General features: G+C 56.2%; 5 protein-coding genes across 5 annotated transcripts; 3 read left to right on the forward strand and 2 right to left on the reverse strand.

The window, feature by feature from the left end:
• Positions 1–2,430: 2,430 nt before the first annotated feature.
• Positions 2,431–4,691, reverse strand: SLS55_003469 (uncharacterized protein; the record flags this gene model as incomplete). The annotated part of the gene is made up of 5 exons (XM_066774944.1): positions 2,431–3,403; positions 3,508–3,923; positions 3,981–4,400; positions 4,474–4,587; positions 4,638–4,691. 5 exons carry the CDS (start codon positions 4,689–4,691, stop codon positions 2,431–2,433), a joined length of 1,977 nt encoding a protein of 658 aa, XP_066635063.1.
• A 2,278-nt stretch (positions 4,692–6,969) lies between these two features.
• On the forward strand, positions 6,970–8,703 carry SLS55_003470 (uncharacterized protein; the record flags this gene model as incomplete). The annotated part of the gene is made up of 1 exon (XM_066774945.1): positions 6,970–8,703. The coding sequence occupies one exon, from the start codon at positions 6,970–6,972 to the stop codon at positions 8,701–8,703; it is 1,734 nt and encodes a 577-aa protein (XP_066635064.1).
• Positions 8,704–9,586: 883 nt separating this feature from the next.
• Positions 9,587–10,723, reverse strand: SLS55_003471 (uncharacterized protein; the record flags this gene model as incomplete). Its single annotated transcript, XM_066774946.1, has 1 exon — positions 9,587–10,723. One exon carries the CDS (start codon positions 10,721–10,723, stop codon positions 9,587–9,589), a length of 1,137 nt encoding a protein of 378 aa, XP_066635065.1.
• A 1,363-nt stretch (positions 10,724–12,086) lies between these two features.
• SLS55_003472 (uncharacterized protein) lies at positions 12,087–15,062 on the forward strand (the record flags this gene model as incomplete). Its single annotated transcript, XM_066774947.1, has 7 exons — positions 12,087–12,213; positions 12,274–12,391; positions 12,692–12,917; positions 12,969–13,895; positions 13,970–14,626; positions 14,784–14,966; positions 15,015–15,062. The coding sequence occupies 7 exons, from the start codon at positions 12,087–12,089 to the stop codon at positions 15,060–15,062; spliced, it is 2,286 nt and encodes a 761-aa protein (XP_066635066.1).
• A 1,577-nt stretch (positions 15,063–16,639) lies between these two features.
• SLS55_003473 (uncharacterized protein) lies at positions 16,640–17,724 on the forward strand (the record flags this gene model as incomplete). Its single annotated transcript, XM_066774948.1, has 3 exons — positions 16,640–16,685; positions 16,748–17,420; positions 17,493–17,724. 3 exons carry the CDS (start codon positions 16,640–16,642, stop codon positions 17,722–17,724), a joined length of 951 nt encoding a protein of 316 aa, XP_066635067.1.
• Positions 17,725–18,164: the final 440 nt, after the last annotated feature.

Below are 18,164 nucleotides of genomic sequence, written 5' to 3' on the forward strand. Positions count from 1 at the left end.
TTTGGCAGATAATGACTAAGTGGTTAAGTGAGTGAAAGAAAGAGTGTGGGGATCTGTAAAGACTGGTTGATCAAGTGAGTGACGAAAAACAGCAAGAAAAGAGTGACTTGCGGGGAACTGTGCAGTTGGCTCAAGCCAGGGCTGCGGGGGTAGAAGCCCGCCTTATAATGCTTACTTCTGCGCTGCAGCAGTACCCGGAGCTTCGGTCGCGCCACATGCTATTTCATGAAACGATCGCATCCCGTATGGGTTCGTGCAATGCCGATATGAGTGCATGCTGGCGATTAATTGGCCTGCGAGAGCTCGGCAAGCCCGTCGATGCGCCATGACTTTAGGGAGTATAATGAAGATGGGTGCGATCTGCAAGGCCGTCCGAACGCATTGGGTAAAGCATGTTCGCAGTGTCACGTTATCTTCGATAGTTCCGCTTGGTAAGGCTAGGACCTTCCATAAGAAGCTCAGTCGGCGTTATTTTTGGCCTTTCGTCCGAGCGACATTTACCCCGTGTTCATAAAACGGCAGCCCTACGGTGGGTCTGAGAATACGAGAGCGGGATTGCCCACTCCTCCAATCTTACACCCGTGTCGCAGCATCCCCTAAATAGCCTCTCTACTTGTTCATATACTATCGAAGTTCTGGTATTCATGTATACTTTAGTGCAAACCGGTACACTGCCTGAACAACAACGGATGCCGCACCGTCGCAAATCTTTCCCTTTTACAGAATGATCCATTTCCCTCGATAACAGCCTGCTCTTGACTCGGTCTGCATTCAACTACGATACAACCTTTGTGCGCCAGCATGGCCGCATTAATTTACACCAGGGCTTTATTTGGATCAAGTCCGGGGAAGCATGTCGGTGGACCCTGAAGGATCTCGAACCACCGCCAAAGTACGAGAGGGCCGGACAAAAATGACATCGTTTACGGGCCTGCCAGACTTCTGATGATGGAAAGTAATTCCGACTTTCGAATCCTGGACTCTAGAAGGCTAAGGTATCTGCTTGCAGATGTCAACAGTCAAGGGGACTTTGGTCCACCTCGGTGCTGCGGTTTTAACACAAGAAAGAACACAGTACTTTTCTCCTGAAGACAGTTGCGTCTATGCACTCTCATCGCCAAGGGTGAAGGAAGAAGCTTAGGCGTCGGGGCCAATTGAGGCTCGTTCACTGACCCCGGTCTTTGTGATATCTTGGAGAAGTGGCTGTTCAGTGACATTCCGAAGATCGCATCACCACCAACACCTCAAACGTTTTCAAGGCTCTAGCGATACGAAAGAGCATGAAGCAAGCCATAAGACCATTCAGAAGCATCGACAAGCATCACCCGCGCATGCCCGCATACCAGCAGCCCCACATTCAGAACGAAACCCCTTAAATTCAAACGCCGCTCCATCTCGAACTTATAACTCAGCACCAATAGCGCTTTGCGAACCAGGCCGAGCGTGGCCATCTACCAACGCTTCCTCATCAGCCAACGAGGGATTCTGACTCGCGGCTCGTCCATGAGCTCCCGATTCAAAGACGTTCATTGTCACGGCCGAGTGCTCGTGAAAGAACAAAGAATGAAGCACAAACGACATGGAACAAAAGGCAAAGAGGACAAAGAGCAAGGAACACAAAGACAAAATGAGAAACAGAGAGAAAGACAATCCCGGAAAACCAATCGCTCTCATAGGGAGGTAGGTTTGTTCGTGTACACGCAATCAGCGATCATGCGCACTTCGCTGCGGAGAAAAGAAGAACAAGACGAGTGGAGATAAGCTTTGTGCTCAAGCGGTTCACACAGCTGCCCTGACTCTCCTGTGGCAAATAAACGGTGGCCAGTTAGCGGGAAATTGCGACATGGCCAGGCGATCAAAGCTCTTAACCAAATACAGATAGTCAACACCACATGGCGCATGCTTATCCAGATGGATGATTCAACAGCACATGCAGAAGGAGTGCAGTGTCTTTTGTAGGACTTACAGACGAGTCACTATGAAAGTGTCGGAGAGAAAACAATAAAAATTAGATAAAGTATTTACAAGTAGTCGAATCCCCCGTGAATGCAATCCAGTCACTTCTCGTACCACACCCAACTCCAAAAAGACTATTGGTATTAACAAACCCAAACGCCGACCGACCCATCCGATACATCATCCCATCAACATCATGGTGGCATGTGCGTGACCCATGGATACTCGTCATCATTCCAATCATGCCAAAAGCAAGCAGGAATAAACAAGTAACGACTCTTTCGAATGCTTTGAATGAACGCTTGAACAATGCTTTCGTCAAACACTCCCAACGGACTGCTTTTTCATCAACCAACAGAAAACAGCAGTAGGTATCACTAATGAGCAGCATAAAACAAGGAACGCGATCTGCATCAAGCAGACCAGGCGTTCCAGCGAGAGCGAGAGCGATAGCAGTAACGATGGCAAAAGCACTCAGTGCCTGCCAAACTCGTGCCTGACAAAGTGCAGCGAGTGCGTCCAGCCGGCCATGACGCGCGAGACGAGCCTGTCCTTCTTGGCAGCAAGCTTCTTCAGCTTCCTCCTAATCGACACCGGCTTCCTCTGCGCCTTCTTGTCCACAGAGGAGACCTCATTGGACTGAAGAGGCAGTGTGGTGGCGACGACGTCCTTCTGCTCCACTGGAGGATCGCTGGGCGCATCATCTTCTTCTCCAGCGGCGACCGACGGCACCGCGACGGCACAGTCCATCTCGACTTGGGACCGTACGGTCGAAAGCGCGTGGCCGATTGGTGCGCTCTCGTCCTGAGGCACGACCGGGTTGCTTCCGAGCGGGTTGGAGTTGGAGCCCAGGCAAGACATGGCCGAGTCGACACGTTTGTGGACGGGGGCCTTCGGAGGCTGGATGGTCTGGCCCTCGCGCAGGACGCGGCGGAGGATCTTGCCTGTGCCGTTGCGCGGAACAGCGGGCACGAAGACGGTCTCGGCGGGCATTTTGTAACCCGCGAGGCGCTGGCGCAACCAAGTGCGCAGCACCGTTTCGTCAATCAGCATCTCATCAGTGGTGCTGAAGACGACCTTGCGCACAATATACGCGCGGATAAACTCTTCGACGCCGTCGGCCTCCTTGATGCCGATAACGGCCGCGTCGGCGATGCCCGGGTGCTGCATCAGCTCCGACTCTATTTCCGTTGGCGACACCTGCCAGCCACGGACCTTGATGAGCTCCTTCGCGCGATCGACGATGAACAGCGAAGGAACCCCTGTGACAGGGTCGGTTACGCGGTAGCCGATGTCGCCAGTGCGGAGATAGGCGCCGCAGGGCGTGAAGGCCTCGGCGGTGGCGATAGGATTGGAGATGTATGACAGGAGAGGATGCGGGACCCGTACAAGTAGCTCCCCCGAGACATTGTCTGCGGTGATCGGCTCGCCATCATCGTCAACAATTCTGCGTCATGCAAGTCAGCATCCGGGTGCGCGAGACACGGGGAGATAGCAGGATGGAAGTGGCTGGGAAAAGAAAACACCGCGGAGGACGTCGAGATTGCGTACCTGATTTCGAAGCCTTCGACTGGTTGGCCGACGCTGTCATCCTCACGCCTTGTGCGATCTTGAACACACGTGATCCAGCCAGACTCGGTCATCCCCCACACACCTCGGATGCACGCGTCCTCGTGAAGCAGATCATACAGCGGCTTTTGTTGCGCAAACTTGACACTTGCCCCTCCCATCCAAATAGACCGCAGGCTGTTAAGGCCTTCGCGCGTTGCTAATGCAGATTTCGGCAGAGCCATGAGCACCGGTGGCGGAACGTAGGTCTCGCTCACACGGTACTGTGCGATGGCATCCAGAAAGGGGGCTTCTGCATAGCGGCGCATGATATAAGTAGGAATGCCTTGGCGAATTGTCGAAGGTAGAATGGGGGATCCGAAGGCGTGGAAAGGTGGCAGGGTCAGAAGACGAGAACGCTAGTCGTGGATGTCAGCTTTTGTGCGAGCATATGTGAAGGGCATGGGAAGACTTACAGCATACCCGGTTTCTTCGCACTGAGCAGCTGCTTGTGATACATGGTAAGAGTGAGTGATCATGGCAGCTTTAGGCAGGCCAGACGTGCCGCTCGTCGAGTTGTACGAAGCGACGGTTTCGTGAGGGCTTTGGACGGTGACCCAATCAGACTCGCCATGCTCAAGCAACGACGTCCAGCTGAGTATCGAGGAATTCGGGTTTTCAGTCTCGGTATCGAACGCGTATATCCGGTCTGTCGATATGCCAACTTGCTCTGCAGCTGTGAGAGTTTTCTGCAGCATGGCGGGCTCAACGATGACCAAACTCGGCTTTGTCAAGGCGAAATGATGACGGATCTCGTTTGGAGTGTAACCCGGGTTGACACCGGTGAAGATGGCGCCAGCGCCGATGATCCCAAGGTACAGAACGGAGTAGTTGAGCTGAGTTGGGGTTAGAAATCGCAAGTGAAGTGGATAGGAAGATTCTTACATCATTGAATGTGTTTACACAAACGCAGTCACCAGGCTGGATGCCTTGAGCACGCAGACCGGCTATCAGTTGACGGGTTTTGGCAACAATCTGGTTGTATGAGTACGAAACGGAAGGCGACAGGGCGTCTATCAAGATCTAGGTCGGTCAGCGAAGGTGACGCGGAGTGCTGGGAAGGGGATGCGTACTGGCTTGTCGGGATCAGGCAGGTTGCCGCCGAAGGTCCAGGAGACGAGATCCATATTGCTGCGTCGTACAGTTGACGTGAAGAAGGTGCTACGGGTTCTTTACCTGGAGAGGTGGAAGTCAAGTAGGACAGCTGCACGCGCGGGCTTTAAGGTAGGCGGGTGGGGACAGAATGCACCGCGCTATGGCCATCAAAGCGCGACAAAGCAGCGCGGTGACGGAAGACTGAACAAGGCAATGTTCAGTAATAGCCGGCGCAAGCAATCCAAGGGTGACAGGAAACGGCGAGCTGAACGTTTGAAGGCGTCATTTTTTCGGCAGTCGAAGACCGGCGCAGAACTGGCGCGCAGTATTGGGCCATGGGAAAGAAACTAATGCGAGGACGTGGCAGCATGGCGCCTGCGCTAGCATCGTGCGCTAGCAGTATGGTGTTGTCCAGATCGAGCCGAGGGCGACGCGATGAGTGGGCTGGAGACTCAGGGCCTGTAGCATCGAGTCGCAGCTAGCGGCGTGACGACCATCGCACGTGCAGAGATACTGCAGAATCACGGCAAGTGGAGCCATGCAGCAAATAGCGAGGAAAATCCGGGTGGAGATGGGGCGAGCAGGCGAACAGGGTTGTCGGTGAGGTGGGGGCGAGCAGAGCACTGGTGGTGTTGAGGCGCTGGGCAGGCACCCACCGCGGAGGCTGACGGACGACCATCCGCGGCCCGAATTGGCGGCACAGCAGGCGAAAAGAGCTAAGCGTTGGCCCGTCCTTCTGCTGCCGCTGCTCTTTTCGACCTTCACCCACACCGCCTGCCGACCGCTGGGACAGGAGCTCGCGGCTCCCTTCCTCGTGCAGCGAGCTGCGCTCCTGGCAGCGACGGCGTTTGGGAGCCGACTAACGCCGGACGACGGCCGCCTGACACGCGCGCCGGCCTCGGCCTGCAGCTCCCAGGTCAGCGGCGTCGCCCACCTCGCACCTCCCTCTCAGACCTCGCCCACCACACGCCGCAGCCTGTGCCGCCGGGCGCCGGCGTGGGCAGAAGTTTGGGGCTGGCTGTCGAGCCGCGCCGCTTCCCGAGGGGCTGGCTTTCCAACGGCGATCCCGCGCCTCGCGTGCGCGCGTGAGCCCCGCGATCTGCGCTCTTGTCGACCTTCCTTGCGCTGCTCTTCAGCGCGCGCCAGTCGCACCCCGGCCCTTATATGCGGATCTATTGAATGGCCCCGCGCTGGCTCCCTGGGCCCCTCCCGCTGGGCTGGAGAGTGGATCGCAGCCGCCCGTCTGGGAGGATTCCTCACCTTCTCCCGATTCCCGCGACGCCCTCCGCCCAATCCATCGCCTTGGCTCGAGTCAGGCCGGCGAGGAACAGTATCGTACGCCGTCGCGCTAGCGCCGTTCCGGGGCGTTCCTCGCCCATGCGGCTAGCGCCTGAAGAACGCGCCCTGTCCCATGCCCACCACATGCGCAGGTCCCTCTGACCTCAGCTGCCATGTTGACTCTCGCATCCGGATCTAGGGCCCGTCCCGAGTCAGATGCGATGCCCCCATCCGGGCGCCCTCGACGCCCATCGCGATCGCCTCGAGTCCTGCTGGTGCCCCGTGTGGTTGCGAGTCTCCAGCGCCGTTGCTGCGGCTGCTGACCGCCTCGCGCTGGGCCACGGCTGTTGCTCGGCTACCAGCAGCTGCCTGGGCCGGAGCCTCGAGCAAGCGACGCGCCGGCACAGAAGGGGTGAGGGCGTGGCGATCAGAGCCTCAGCCGCGAGTTCTTCAGGTCGCGTGGGATGCAGGTGCGCTATAGTACAGTGGAGCCCGCCACCAATGCAGATGCATACTGCTCCTGCCGAAGCAACGCGGTGACTGTGGAGCGCGGTCGGCCGGATCCCATGCCGCCAGCTGCGATGTGGACGGAGACGCCGCAGCTGGGTGATAGCGGATATGCTACTAACACACTACGCATGCAGGGCGCCGCCTTCTCTTAAGCCCGCTTTCTCGCGCCTTGCGCTCGCCGCCTGCCATTATTGTGTTGTCCCCGCTGTGTTGCCTCGTACCTTCCTGCCTGTTAGCGGCGAGCAGGAAAATTGTCCCGCACCGCACCTTGTTGTCGCCGACCACGCAGCCGAACATCGGCTGCTTGCTTGAGATACCTAGTTAACACCTCAACCGCCATTCTATCGTTGTTCCTATACAACCCTCACACTCTCTTGGTCCACGGGGGGTATAAAAAGGCTCCTGGATCTCCACGGCTGGTCTTCCTTCCTTACACCTACCACCCGCCCGAGTCACTCTTGGCTCGCTCTCAGTGGTCTCTTCACTTTGGCTCATCTCCACTTCCACCGATTCGCTTTCGCCATGTCGGACCCGAAAGAGAAGCCACTCGTTCATATCCGCAACGACAGCGGTATCAGTGTCAGCAGGCCCAGCACTGCTCCTGGCCCCGTCAACTCGTTCACTGCCAAGGACTTCGCCGACTACGAGAAGCGCCTTTCTCAGGACAGCATTGTCAAGCCACTTGGAGCTTACATGCCCCACCGCTCCCAGGAGGACGACCCGCCGCGCCCGGTTACTATGCCCGGCTATGTTCACGATGGTTTCGCGTCCAAGGATTTCGCCGACTACGAGAAGCGCCTCAGCGCCAGCTCCAATCACCAGGCGTTCGAAGATGCGGCCGTTATGAAGGCGGCCGCCTTATTGGAGTCCGGTATGCTGAAGGAGTCTGGAATCACCGTCGAGCTCAACAACGCCGTCACTGTTCCTGACAAGCGTTATCCCAGGGCTTTTCGCAATATCCGCCACAAGATCTTGAGCGTCTACCGTCGCATTTCCACCCTTATCATTATCGGAAACCTCATTGCTCTGGTCCATCTGGTCGCTACAGCCGAATCCCCCCTGGACATAAACCCTGGCACTCTCGCAACCGCGACCGCTGTCAACATCTTCGGCACCATCGCGGTTCGCCAGGAGTGGATTGTCAACGCACTGTACTCCACTTGCCTTTCGACTCCGTTGTCCGCTCCGCTCCGCGTCCGCCGTCTTCTGGCCAAGGTCTACGAAAATGGAGGCTTCCACAGTGGTACCGCTTACGCTGGTACAGCTTGGTTCACCCTGCTCTGCGCCACCGTCAGCCGCCTTTACATTCACGGCGACCTGTCTGCCAACCCGATCGCGCTGGTTTCTGTGGCCTATATCACCCTGGCGGTCCTCGTGGTCATCTTGATCTTCTGCTTCCCATACATGCGCATGCACTGGCACAACCACTTCGAGTTCTCGCACCGTTTCCTCGGTTGGCTCGCGATTGGCTGCCTTTGGGCTTTGATCATGCTCGTGATTGAGAACAAGCGCGTTGCTACCAACGTGGCCTTTGGCTCCGCTCTCATCAGCGAGCCCTCATTCTGGTTCCTCATCGCCATCACACTCATGATCATCATGCCCTGGCTGCTACTTCGCAAGGTGCGCTTCACCGTCGAGAACCTGTCGGACCACGCGCTTCGCCTTAACTACAACGAGAAGCTCGCTCCTTTCCGCGGTGTTGCCATTGCGGAGTCGCCCCTCGGACAGTACCACTCCTTTGCCACCTTCCCCAACCCCGAGTCCGACTTGCCCAACGGCCAGTCGATCATCGTGTCCAAGGCTGGAGACTGGACCGCGTCGCAAGTCCTGGACAAGAGCGGCGAACGCCACTACTGGCTGCGCGGTGTCCCCAAGACCGGAGTCCTGGGGATGTGCTTGATCTTCCGCAAGGTCGTCATCGTCACCACGGGATCCGGCATCGGGCCCTGCCTCGCCTTCCTCAACCTGCCCGAGCAGCTCCGCCGCCCCTGCCGCGTCATCTGGAGCTCGCCCCGCCCCGCCGCCATCTACGGTCAGGGCATCTGCGACTCGGTCAAGCGCTGCGACCCGGATGCGCTCATCTGGGATACCAGGGCCCAGGGACGCCCGAACATGGTCCAGCTCACGTACAACATGTACCGTGAGAGCGGCGCCGAGGCTGTTTTCGTCATCAGCAACCCGAAGCTCACCAAGATGCTCGTCTACGCGATGGAGAGCCGCGGTGTTCCGGCCTTCGGCCCCATTTGGGACTCGTAAATGGGCCGATGGACCCGTTCATGTTTGATGGTACGTCTTGGAATTGTTTCCCTTTGGTGAACCTCATCACTGATATCGTTTCATTTGCAGGTTGGAGTTTTGTTTCCGATTTACGACTTAGCAACTGTCACGACCAAAAGCGCGTTCACGACATGCCTTTACGAAGAGTTCTTATACCACCACCTTTGGGGACAGTTTTAGGGGGAGTATCAAACGGCACCGACGCAGCCACGCAGCTATTTCGCGAGAGATCGGCTTCGGTGGTGGACGAGGTGATTTGCTTGTTGGGCATTGGGACTTTCGGGCTTTCACAACTTCAAGATTGTCATTTGCAAGAATTCCCCTAGATTGTGTTTTAGTTTTGCTGTCTTACGGTACATGGGTACCTAGATAGACACTACCCTTCCAGGGTTTAATGAAAAATACGCAGATAGATGCGCAAAATCTCCTGTTTCCCCTTTGTATCGTCTCCTGTTTCCCCTTTGTATCGTGATACTTGCCCCTCCTTCGCATGAGTGTCTTGCCATCCTCGAGCTGCTCGCAGAAGCATTCATGCTTGAAAGTGTATAACCATGGAAGCGCCATCTCCCTGATGAAGCCGAGAGTAGTTTCAAACAGCTTTGGATCATTCCGTTTTGATGCACGTCAGCTGTACAAAGTTTTGCTGTCATGAAAACACAGCCGGACGGAAGGCTCATCACTTACAAAAAGCGAATGGCCTTGCACCGGAAGTTTCAATACTTGCAGCACCTTACATGGCAGTGTATGACGCAGCACCAATAGTCACCAAGATCCATCATGAACGAGAACAATGTAGGGCTGCACTGAAGCAGTGCACAGTAGATTTGAACAACTCGCTGAGTTTGAAACTCAGCCCGGCTAGCTATGCGCCACGGTACCCCCTGTAGATAGCTTCAACATAAGCCTTGGTGCGGTCGTTGCCCAGAATCGTCGGTTCCATCTTGTTCATGACATAGGAGATGGTCATCTTCCTGTCCAGATCCATGATGACGATGGAGCCGCCCCAGCCCCCCCAGAAGCAGATGCGGCCCTCCTCGGGGAACCAGCCCGCGAACGTGTCCTTGCCGGCCAGCCCGTACCCGATGCCGAAGCGGATGGGGAAGTTGGTCACGAGGTCGACCCCGTTCGCCTGCTCCTCGAAGATGAGGTCGACGGTCCGCGGCGAGAGCAGCTTCACGCCGCCGACGGTGCCGCCCAGGGTGACGGCGGACAGGATGCGCGTCAGCGCCTTCGCGTTGGCGTGCCCGTTGGCGGCGCCGAGCTCGCCGTTGCGCCACGTCGGCGTCTTGGTCTTCTCGACCAGCGCCGTGGGCGGGGGCGGGGGCAGCGCGGGAGCGCCTTCTGGCGGCGGCGGCGGCGCGGGCGGGGGGATCATGTCGGCGACGCGCGGCCAGTCCGCCTCGCGCGCGCCGATGTGGCAGTCGGCGCCCAGCGGGCCCGCGATCTCGTCGGCGACGAAGGCCGTGAGGCGCTTGCCGGTGGTGCGGAAGATGAGCTCGCCGACGAGGTGGCCGATGGTGACCATGTGGTAGCCGGACGCGGAGCCGGGCGGCCACTTGGGCGCCTGCTGCGCGAGCAGCGCGTTCGCCTTGGGGATGTCGTACATGTCCTCGCTGGCGATCGGGGGGTCCCACGCGGGCAGCCCCGCCGTGTGGGACATGATGTGGCGGACCTCGATGTCTTCTTTCCCGTTGACGGCGAATTCGGGCCAGTACTTGGAGACCTTTTCGTAGGGCGAGAGGAGACCGCGCTCGATGAGGACGAAGGCGGCGAAGGTCGTGATGGCCTTGGTCGTCGACCAGATGGTGCAGATGGTGTCCTCATTCCAGGTGCGCGTGTGGGCGGCGTCGGCGTAGCCACCCCAGAGGTCTACGACGTCCTTGCCGTCGATGTTGACGCAGATGGAGCCACCGAGCTCCTCGCCAGATTCGAGGTACAACTGGAAGAGCTTCTCGACTTCTTTGAAGCGGGCATCGCAGGAGCCCTGAGCTTTGGCCATACTTGAAGTTGTAGAGGAATAGATTTTTTTTCTGGGAAATATGCTTGAAGAAGGGGTGATGCTGAGCGGTTCAAAATGGTCGGATAGTGAGTTTGACTATATACCTCTGGTTTCGACCTGTATTTAGACACCGCAGCTGAGCTTCAGACAACAGCTTGTCTGCCTGAGGGATTACCGCGCGGGGAGTGCCTGATTTGGCGGTGTCCCAAAATTACTCAGCTTTACTGATCGTGCTCCCTGGTTCACCTTGCGGGGTAGTGGGGGCTGAATCCTTTAAATACGTCGGTGTCCCTCCGCCAAACACCGGCCCGAAAACTGTCGTCAGCAGCGCCTACTTTTCCCAACTTATTCACCGCGCGCCGGTGTTGCGTCCACAACGGCCATTGGCCGTTCGTCGAAGGATTTAGCGCCACCACCCGACACAGTCGATGCGGCAACAACTAAAAAGGCTCTCCCGTCGTCTATCCTCCACGCCTCCAGTAGTCCTTTGAGTCCCTGCACAATCACATGTCTGTCTTCTTTATATGCACGTATAGTAGAATGGAGATGCGGACGCGCAAGTCAGCATTGTTGCTATCCACTTCATCTGCAAGAGCCCAGCCGCAGCAGAATCTGCGCAATCGTAGAAGCTATGCACCGTTGACCTACTATGAATCTTCTCACGTCCACTTTACTGAAATCGCCTGCGCCATGTTAGTCATGCCGGGTGCCGTTCGACTGAAACTCCTTTGCCTGAAGGGCTTGGTTGCTTAGACGAAGCTTGTTTCCGCGGCAGACTTCGGCAAGCAAAGCTCCAACACAGCCGCGACTTTAATCGCCGGACACCCCAGAATCCGTCGTCACTGAAGTTTTCATTTCCAAAAAAAAAAAAAAAAAAAAAAAAAAACCCATGGCTTTGCCGCCTGCAGAACCCATGCGGTTTCAATCGCTGCAAGGCCTTCTAATAAGACTAGTGATCAAGCTACCATAAACCAGCTCTTTGGGTCCCAATTTTTCGACGGCTTGATAACGCTGGCATTAGCATTTTGCGTCGGGTAGATTCGGCGTGCGGAGGTTTTGATTGGCTGTAGGCAAAAACACACCCAGAACTCTCCCCAAAGTGCCGCCGCTAGGCTAACGGAGAGCTGATATGACGTTCGAGGGTATATAATAGTTCGATTATTGCTGCATGGCACCGGAGGTACATGCGCCTGCAGCTGCCGCCTGAGCGAGGCGCGACCGATGCCAGCGTGGAATCCTTAGCGCCGACGCTTGTGGATTAGCCCAGGCACCAGACCAGGGGTTTGCCGAGCGCTTATAGCTGTCCATCGCCGGCCACAACCTCTCCACGGTCCTCGACACTTCGATCAGCACACCACAAGCAATGGGCTTCGACATCTTCTGTGCCGTATGCGGCGGCCCTGCGTGCGCTCATATCACTATCGATGACAAATCCCGCAAAGCCGCAGTCAGGGAGAAGAGAGAAGTCGATCCCAGTTTCAGTGAGAAAGGTGAGTTCCCGAGCTGCATGATGTCACGAGCACTGCTAAAATGCGAGATCATGACTGCAGATCTCAACAGGCGCGAATTTTGTGGTTATGATCCGGAAGTCGTCAGCCCGGAAGACGTCCAGTGGACATACAAAGCTCAAGTTTTGGGCTTCAACCCCCAAGCCACTGGCATCGACAAGTAAGTCGTCCAGTGGCCGGCGGTAGAGACTTCTCTAATCGTAAAAGAATGTACATCACTCGGCCAGCAAACTATGAAGACTATGTATTAAGCCCGCGTTATCTAATTGTCGCCAGTTCTGACATTCCCACAGGGATGCATGAGAAATGTCGAGTCTGACGGTATGTCATTTCTGCCGCTCTCTATCGTCATGTTGACAGAGGGGCTCCAGACCCAAATTTCCCCGAAGACTCGGGCGAATTCCAATGGTAGAAACACTGCAACTCAACTCCAGGAATACTTTGTCTGATTATCAACCAGCTATCGCGTATACGACGCCACCCAGACCGCTTGCTATCCCATTCACGAGCCATGTCTCAAGCTCCTAACGAGAGTTCTCTGCGGCAATGACAACATCGACAACCTCGACAAAGACACCTTGTACCATATCATCTCCGGCCTGATGGGCTGGGACCTACCCAAGCTCGACTACGGCGAGCCATCGGTGGAACACGACCAATGGTGGTGGTCCAAGCCAGGCGAAGAGGTACGACACCCCTCCCTCCTGCCATCACCCACCCCGATCCACTAACAAAAGACCGCCAACGCCAAGATGATGGTCATCTACCCCCTCAGCAACCCCACCTTCACCACCCTCCTCCGCAACACCGTCTCCACCGACGACTTCGCCCTCCCGACGCCGCCGGGCACCACCGACCCCGCCACGTCGGCCTCGCTCTCCGCCCGCGTCCGCCGCGACCCCTTCGCCCGCCTCCCCTACGACATCACGCACCAGATCCTGCTGCTGCTCCCCGCCGAGGCCGTGCCGCGCCTCGCCACCGCCTCGTACCCCGTCCACGCCGCCGTGCGCTCGTCGGCGCGCAACCCGGGCTTCTGGCGGCAGGCGCTGCGGCGCTGCATGCCGTGGTTCTGGGAGCTGCACGTGCTGATGCGGCACGGCACCGTCGACCCGGAGGAGACGGACTTCAAGGGCTTGTTCCTGTGGCTGGAGGCGTGCACGAGGCCGCGGCGGGGGCTGGAGGGCCCGTTCATGGGGGTGGCGAATCGGAGGAGGGTGTGGGGCGTGTGCGAGCAGTATGACGCGCTGTATGTGCGGAGGGTGAGGGAGAAGGAGCGGGAGAGTGCGGTGGGGAGGGAGGCGCGGGAGATCTGGCGGGGGGTGGTCAATACGGGGTTGCCGGTTGTGGTGTGGCCGGTGCCAGTGCCGGAAAATGAGGGTGGTTTGAGAACATCGACGACGCAGTGGGTGTGTGCCTGGGAGGAGGTTCAGGGAGGTGCGGTTCTGGAGGTGACTTGGGACGAACAACATACGCTGATGGGGTTGACGCTTGTGGTTAGTGGGGAGAGGAGGCTGTTTGGGTCTGATGGCGGAGGGAGGTTCGGGTCGAGGCTCAAGAAGGAGACAGTCGAGATTGAACCAGGCTGTTGGATCCGAGGGCTGGTCTTGCATATACCGGATGTCTTCCATAAAGAGAAGGCGGAGACCTCGATCAAAGGAATAACGGTAAGTATCAGTATTCGTTTCCGAAACTCGTGCTACTCCATCCGATGCTCGAGCGCTTACGACATGGTGCTCAGATCCGGATGACCAACGGCAAAGATGTCAAGCTTGGAGACACCAATCCCACGCACTGCCAACGCCTGCTCCCCATCTCCTCCGACCACGTTCTCGTCGGGATCATGGGACAAGTTACCAAAGCGGACGAAGACAACCGCATGCGCATCACCCGCCTCGGCCTCCTCCAGCACCCCCGCCCCGACAGCGCCATCCTCTCCCCTTCCTCCCCCTCCGAAACCACGCCACCCCAGCTCCCCCTCCTCCACCAACCTCTCTGGACCTCCCCGCCCACCGCCGCCGCCGCCGCCGCCGCCGCCACCCCCCTCCACAACCCCTCCCACCCCATCTGGTCCAACAACAGCACACTCCGCGCCCTCCCCTCCACCGACCGCCCCCTCTTGCGCTACCAGATCCAAAACCCGTGGCACGAAGACATCGTCCCGACGCACCCGCTCATCTTCGCCGCCAACGAATTCGAGCGCCGCAACCTCGCCCGCCTCACCGCCTGGCTCTGCGACGACGGCCGCCACGTGTGCTGCGTGCGCGCCGAGTACCGCGCCGAGTCGAAGCTCGCGCCGCGCGAGATCGGGCCGGCGGCCGTGCGGCGGATGTTGATGAGGGAGGGGGGGAATGAAGCGCCGATGTGGTGGAGAGAGTGGGCGGCGGGGCTGAAGGAGGTGAGGCTGGATGTGGACGGGATGGGCGGCGAGGAGGTGGTCGGGGTGGATGTGGTGACTGATAATGTGATTAGGGCTGTGAGGGTGAGTGGTGCCGTTGCGCGCTTGCTAATTGTGCTTTTTCCAGCGTGAGTGCTGATCGGAGTTGTTGTTGTAGGTTCGGACGAATGAAGGGCAGGTGTACTGGGGTGAGTCGCCCATCAAGGACACTTGGGTGTTTGAGAATAGGGAGGCGGACGAGGGTGAGAAGATTGTGGGTATAGCATTGGCGTTTACGTTCGGCAATCGTAAGGAGGATATTGCGCATCGGTGGGACGATGGATCGGATATGGTTCTGATGGTAAGTAAAGGTGCTTGATTGTTTGAACAGTGCTAACTGTAGAAATAGGAACGTCTGCAGTTGAGTTGGCTGGCAACATTGGTGGCTAAGGAGTAGCCTGAATTCTATGCTGGATTTCATAGGTCCAGAACCGACACATGTAAAAAAGCACTTCCGAAAAAAAGAAAGAAAGGAGCGTTGGTAGAAGTGGAACAAGCGCTTACAGGTCAGATGCGCTTATTACCAGCGATGCACAAGAGTGCGGGGCTTATCAACACGGGAATCACTAGGCTGCGACGGTGGAGACTTCTGATTGGAACGCAGGCATTGCCACTTCTCATCAGTGCCGATGCAGTTGACCAGTAGGCAGCGTAGAACACCTTCGGACTCGCCGCACTTGCACTTGCAAGATCTACAGAAGCATTTTTGAGGATGCACAGCCTCAAACTCATATTTATTGCCATTGAGAATGGAGAAGCCTTGGGTTGTGCGAACTGTTAGCTGAATACAGGGACCTTCTTCGGCAGTATGCACCGACCTGTGCGACCAGGGATAACGAAGTCAGTTTGGCCCCCGAATTTTATCTTAAGAATATTCTGTTTTATTAATTACCCGTACCCATCTCACCTAGTCTCTGTTCGACGTTCGAGCTGTCTTCACCTGCACCGCAGTGTCCTGCCTGTGCAGTTCACCATGTATCCTCCACAACATCGCCAACCGCGAAATTCGCTTGACCAACAGCAACTCAATTCGGGCAACAGGCCTTTCCAGTCATCGCCGGAGTCACCTCAGTACTCTGAGAGAACCTTGATTATCCCCGAACGGCAATCTACGCAAGCCACGGATTCCTCCTTTGCTATTTCGACCACACCGTCAGACTTCAGTAAAGAACCACGCATTTACGGTCGTGTAATCGGAAAGAACAAGACCTCAACTTTCCAGGAGTCGCCGAAGCCATGGGCATGTCACGTAGGGGCTCCACCGTCGATGTTCGCACTTTTAATCGTCGGAATCGCCGTTTCAATTGGGCACCACTTTTACTATCACTGGCTGAGTGGAAAAGAAGTCCAGAGCACAGACAGGCAGCAATGGGCCCTTCGGTAATGGTTTGCACCACGTCCCTGAGAGCTATTGCTGATCTTATTGAGCATTGGTAACGCATTCGCCTTTCTCGCCAAATGCTGTTTTTGTAGTGCTGCAAATGTAGCATTTATTCAGTGGCTTTGGAAGACACTCAGGGAGAAATTTATCACAATTCAAGGCATCGACGCTGCTTTCTCGGCGACCCAAACGTTGCTCTCCTTTTCGAGCTGGGAGATGCTTTCAAGGGTCAAAGTTGGAACAGTATTGGCAATTCTTACATGGTAGATTGGTTCCTATTCAAGAGCATCGAGAGAGTGCTAATTTTGCTGTGCGAAGGTGCATACCGTTAGTAACGCTCGTCACACCCGCAACGCTTTCGGTAAAGCCCGAATTTGCGCCACGACCGGTCATCGCAAACATTCCAGTTCCTTTAGCACCGCAGGACATCATCCCCCTCAAAGAACTTCTCTCAATATGGGTAAATACACAAGGAGTTATCATCCACTCGGACATTACCATTGGGAACCATCGTGTCGCGGAGGAGTTCAAGAAGTTGACATTGTCAAGCGCCATTTTCGGCCAGCTCTTTTCCATCCCTCGACCCTTCACAGATGCAGATTCAAGTTACACGGTTGACTTTGTTGCTCCAGGCATCAAGTGCGACAATGCTTCCAACCAGGTGTCACGCGATGTGACTATTGCTGCGCTTCGTTCCCAAGGATACTCGACCAGCGTTGACAGCCACGAGTCTCGCTTTCTCAACATTTCAAGAATCAACTTTGACCAGCTCGAATACTCCCATGGAAAATCACGCACGCAGATTGGATACTTTGCAAGGATTCCGGGTGCAAATGACAATGACACGGATTTCGGGCTCGCAAATGGTACTCGCAACGAGTTTCACATCGTTGTAGCAAACCATGCACCAAGCACGGATGCCACTATTCCAACTTTTGTTACTTGTCAGCTCTGGAATGTATCCAGAACAGCCGACATCGTAACGACAAACGGCGTTCAAAGCGTACACGTAACCGACACGAGGTTTCTCAACAGATTCGACCAGCCCTTTCAACCGTTATACCCGACAGATGTAGAGAACGATCCATTTGCAACCAAGCAAGTATTTTATACGGCATTTTTCTTGGGCATTGCAAAACATCTGCTGGGGTTCATCGGCACCACCAAGATTGGCGATACCGTTGTGGCGGATCCTCCGGCGAGCATTCAAGAAACTGTCCTGACAAGTTCCACTGAGTACGTTGCGATGGTTCAAAATATCAGCACGTACTATTACAGCAGCTCTATGGTGGGTAGTGGTAAGCCTCTGGCAGCCATGATCGAGGACCTTGCTCGAAATGTGTCGTTGAATCTGATGACCAGGGAATTTTTCAGGTATGCTTCTCTTCGGTGGTGTATGGATATGTTAAGCATTCAGCTGGAATCTTTGGCTAAAATGGTAAACAGTAAAAGAGTGCCTTGGAACGTCACACGCGCGGATCGGATCACAGTCTACACATACGATCCACACAACCTCCTCCTGGCCTATGGAATCGCCGCCGTTAGTACCTTTCTGATCATCTGTGCCGGCTTGTTTGCATTTCTGTGCAACGGCGCGAGCTACAGCTCTGCCGTATCTACCTTTATCTGCACGACGCAGAATCCCGACGTGAGTTTACCTCAAATTTTCGAAAGATGAGGCGCCTTTTGGCAGCTGACTCGGCTTCTCTTTACAGATAAAGGACGTAATCAGAGACCAGACCTCCGGAGCCCAACCGCTCCCTCCGGAGATCGCAAACACCAAGTTACGGTTTGGGCTTGTCAAGCACAGAGAGCCAGACGGCGGTATGCCGAGGCAAGAATGCTCGAATGAAATGATCGGGTTCGGGGTCGAGGGCACCGTTGCCTCTCTGAGGGAAAGAATTCATCAGCCTTATTCTACGAGATAGAATGAACTTCATATTCCTTTCCCTCGATCATTCTCATATGATGCCCACTTCGCCACCGGCCGGCTACGACGGGCCCAGGCGCAACGGACCAACCCGACGCGCACGGTCCCCATTCCAGGCACGAGTTCCAAAAATGGCAAGTGGCGTTAGGCTACAACCGCGCTACCGACGGGGCAAAAATCCTACAGAC

This window comes from Diplodia seriata, assembly GCF_021436955.1.
Source record: "Diplodia seriata strain FDS-637 chromosome Unknown scaffold_3, whole genome shotgun sequence".
In the NCBI taxonomy this organism is placed as follows: Eukaryota; Fungi; Ascomycota; class Dothideomycetes; order Botryosphaeriales; family Botryosphaeriaceae; genus Diplodia; species Diplodia seriata.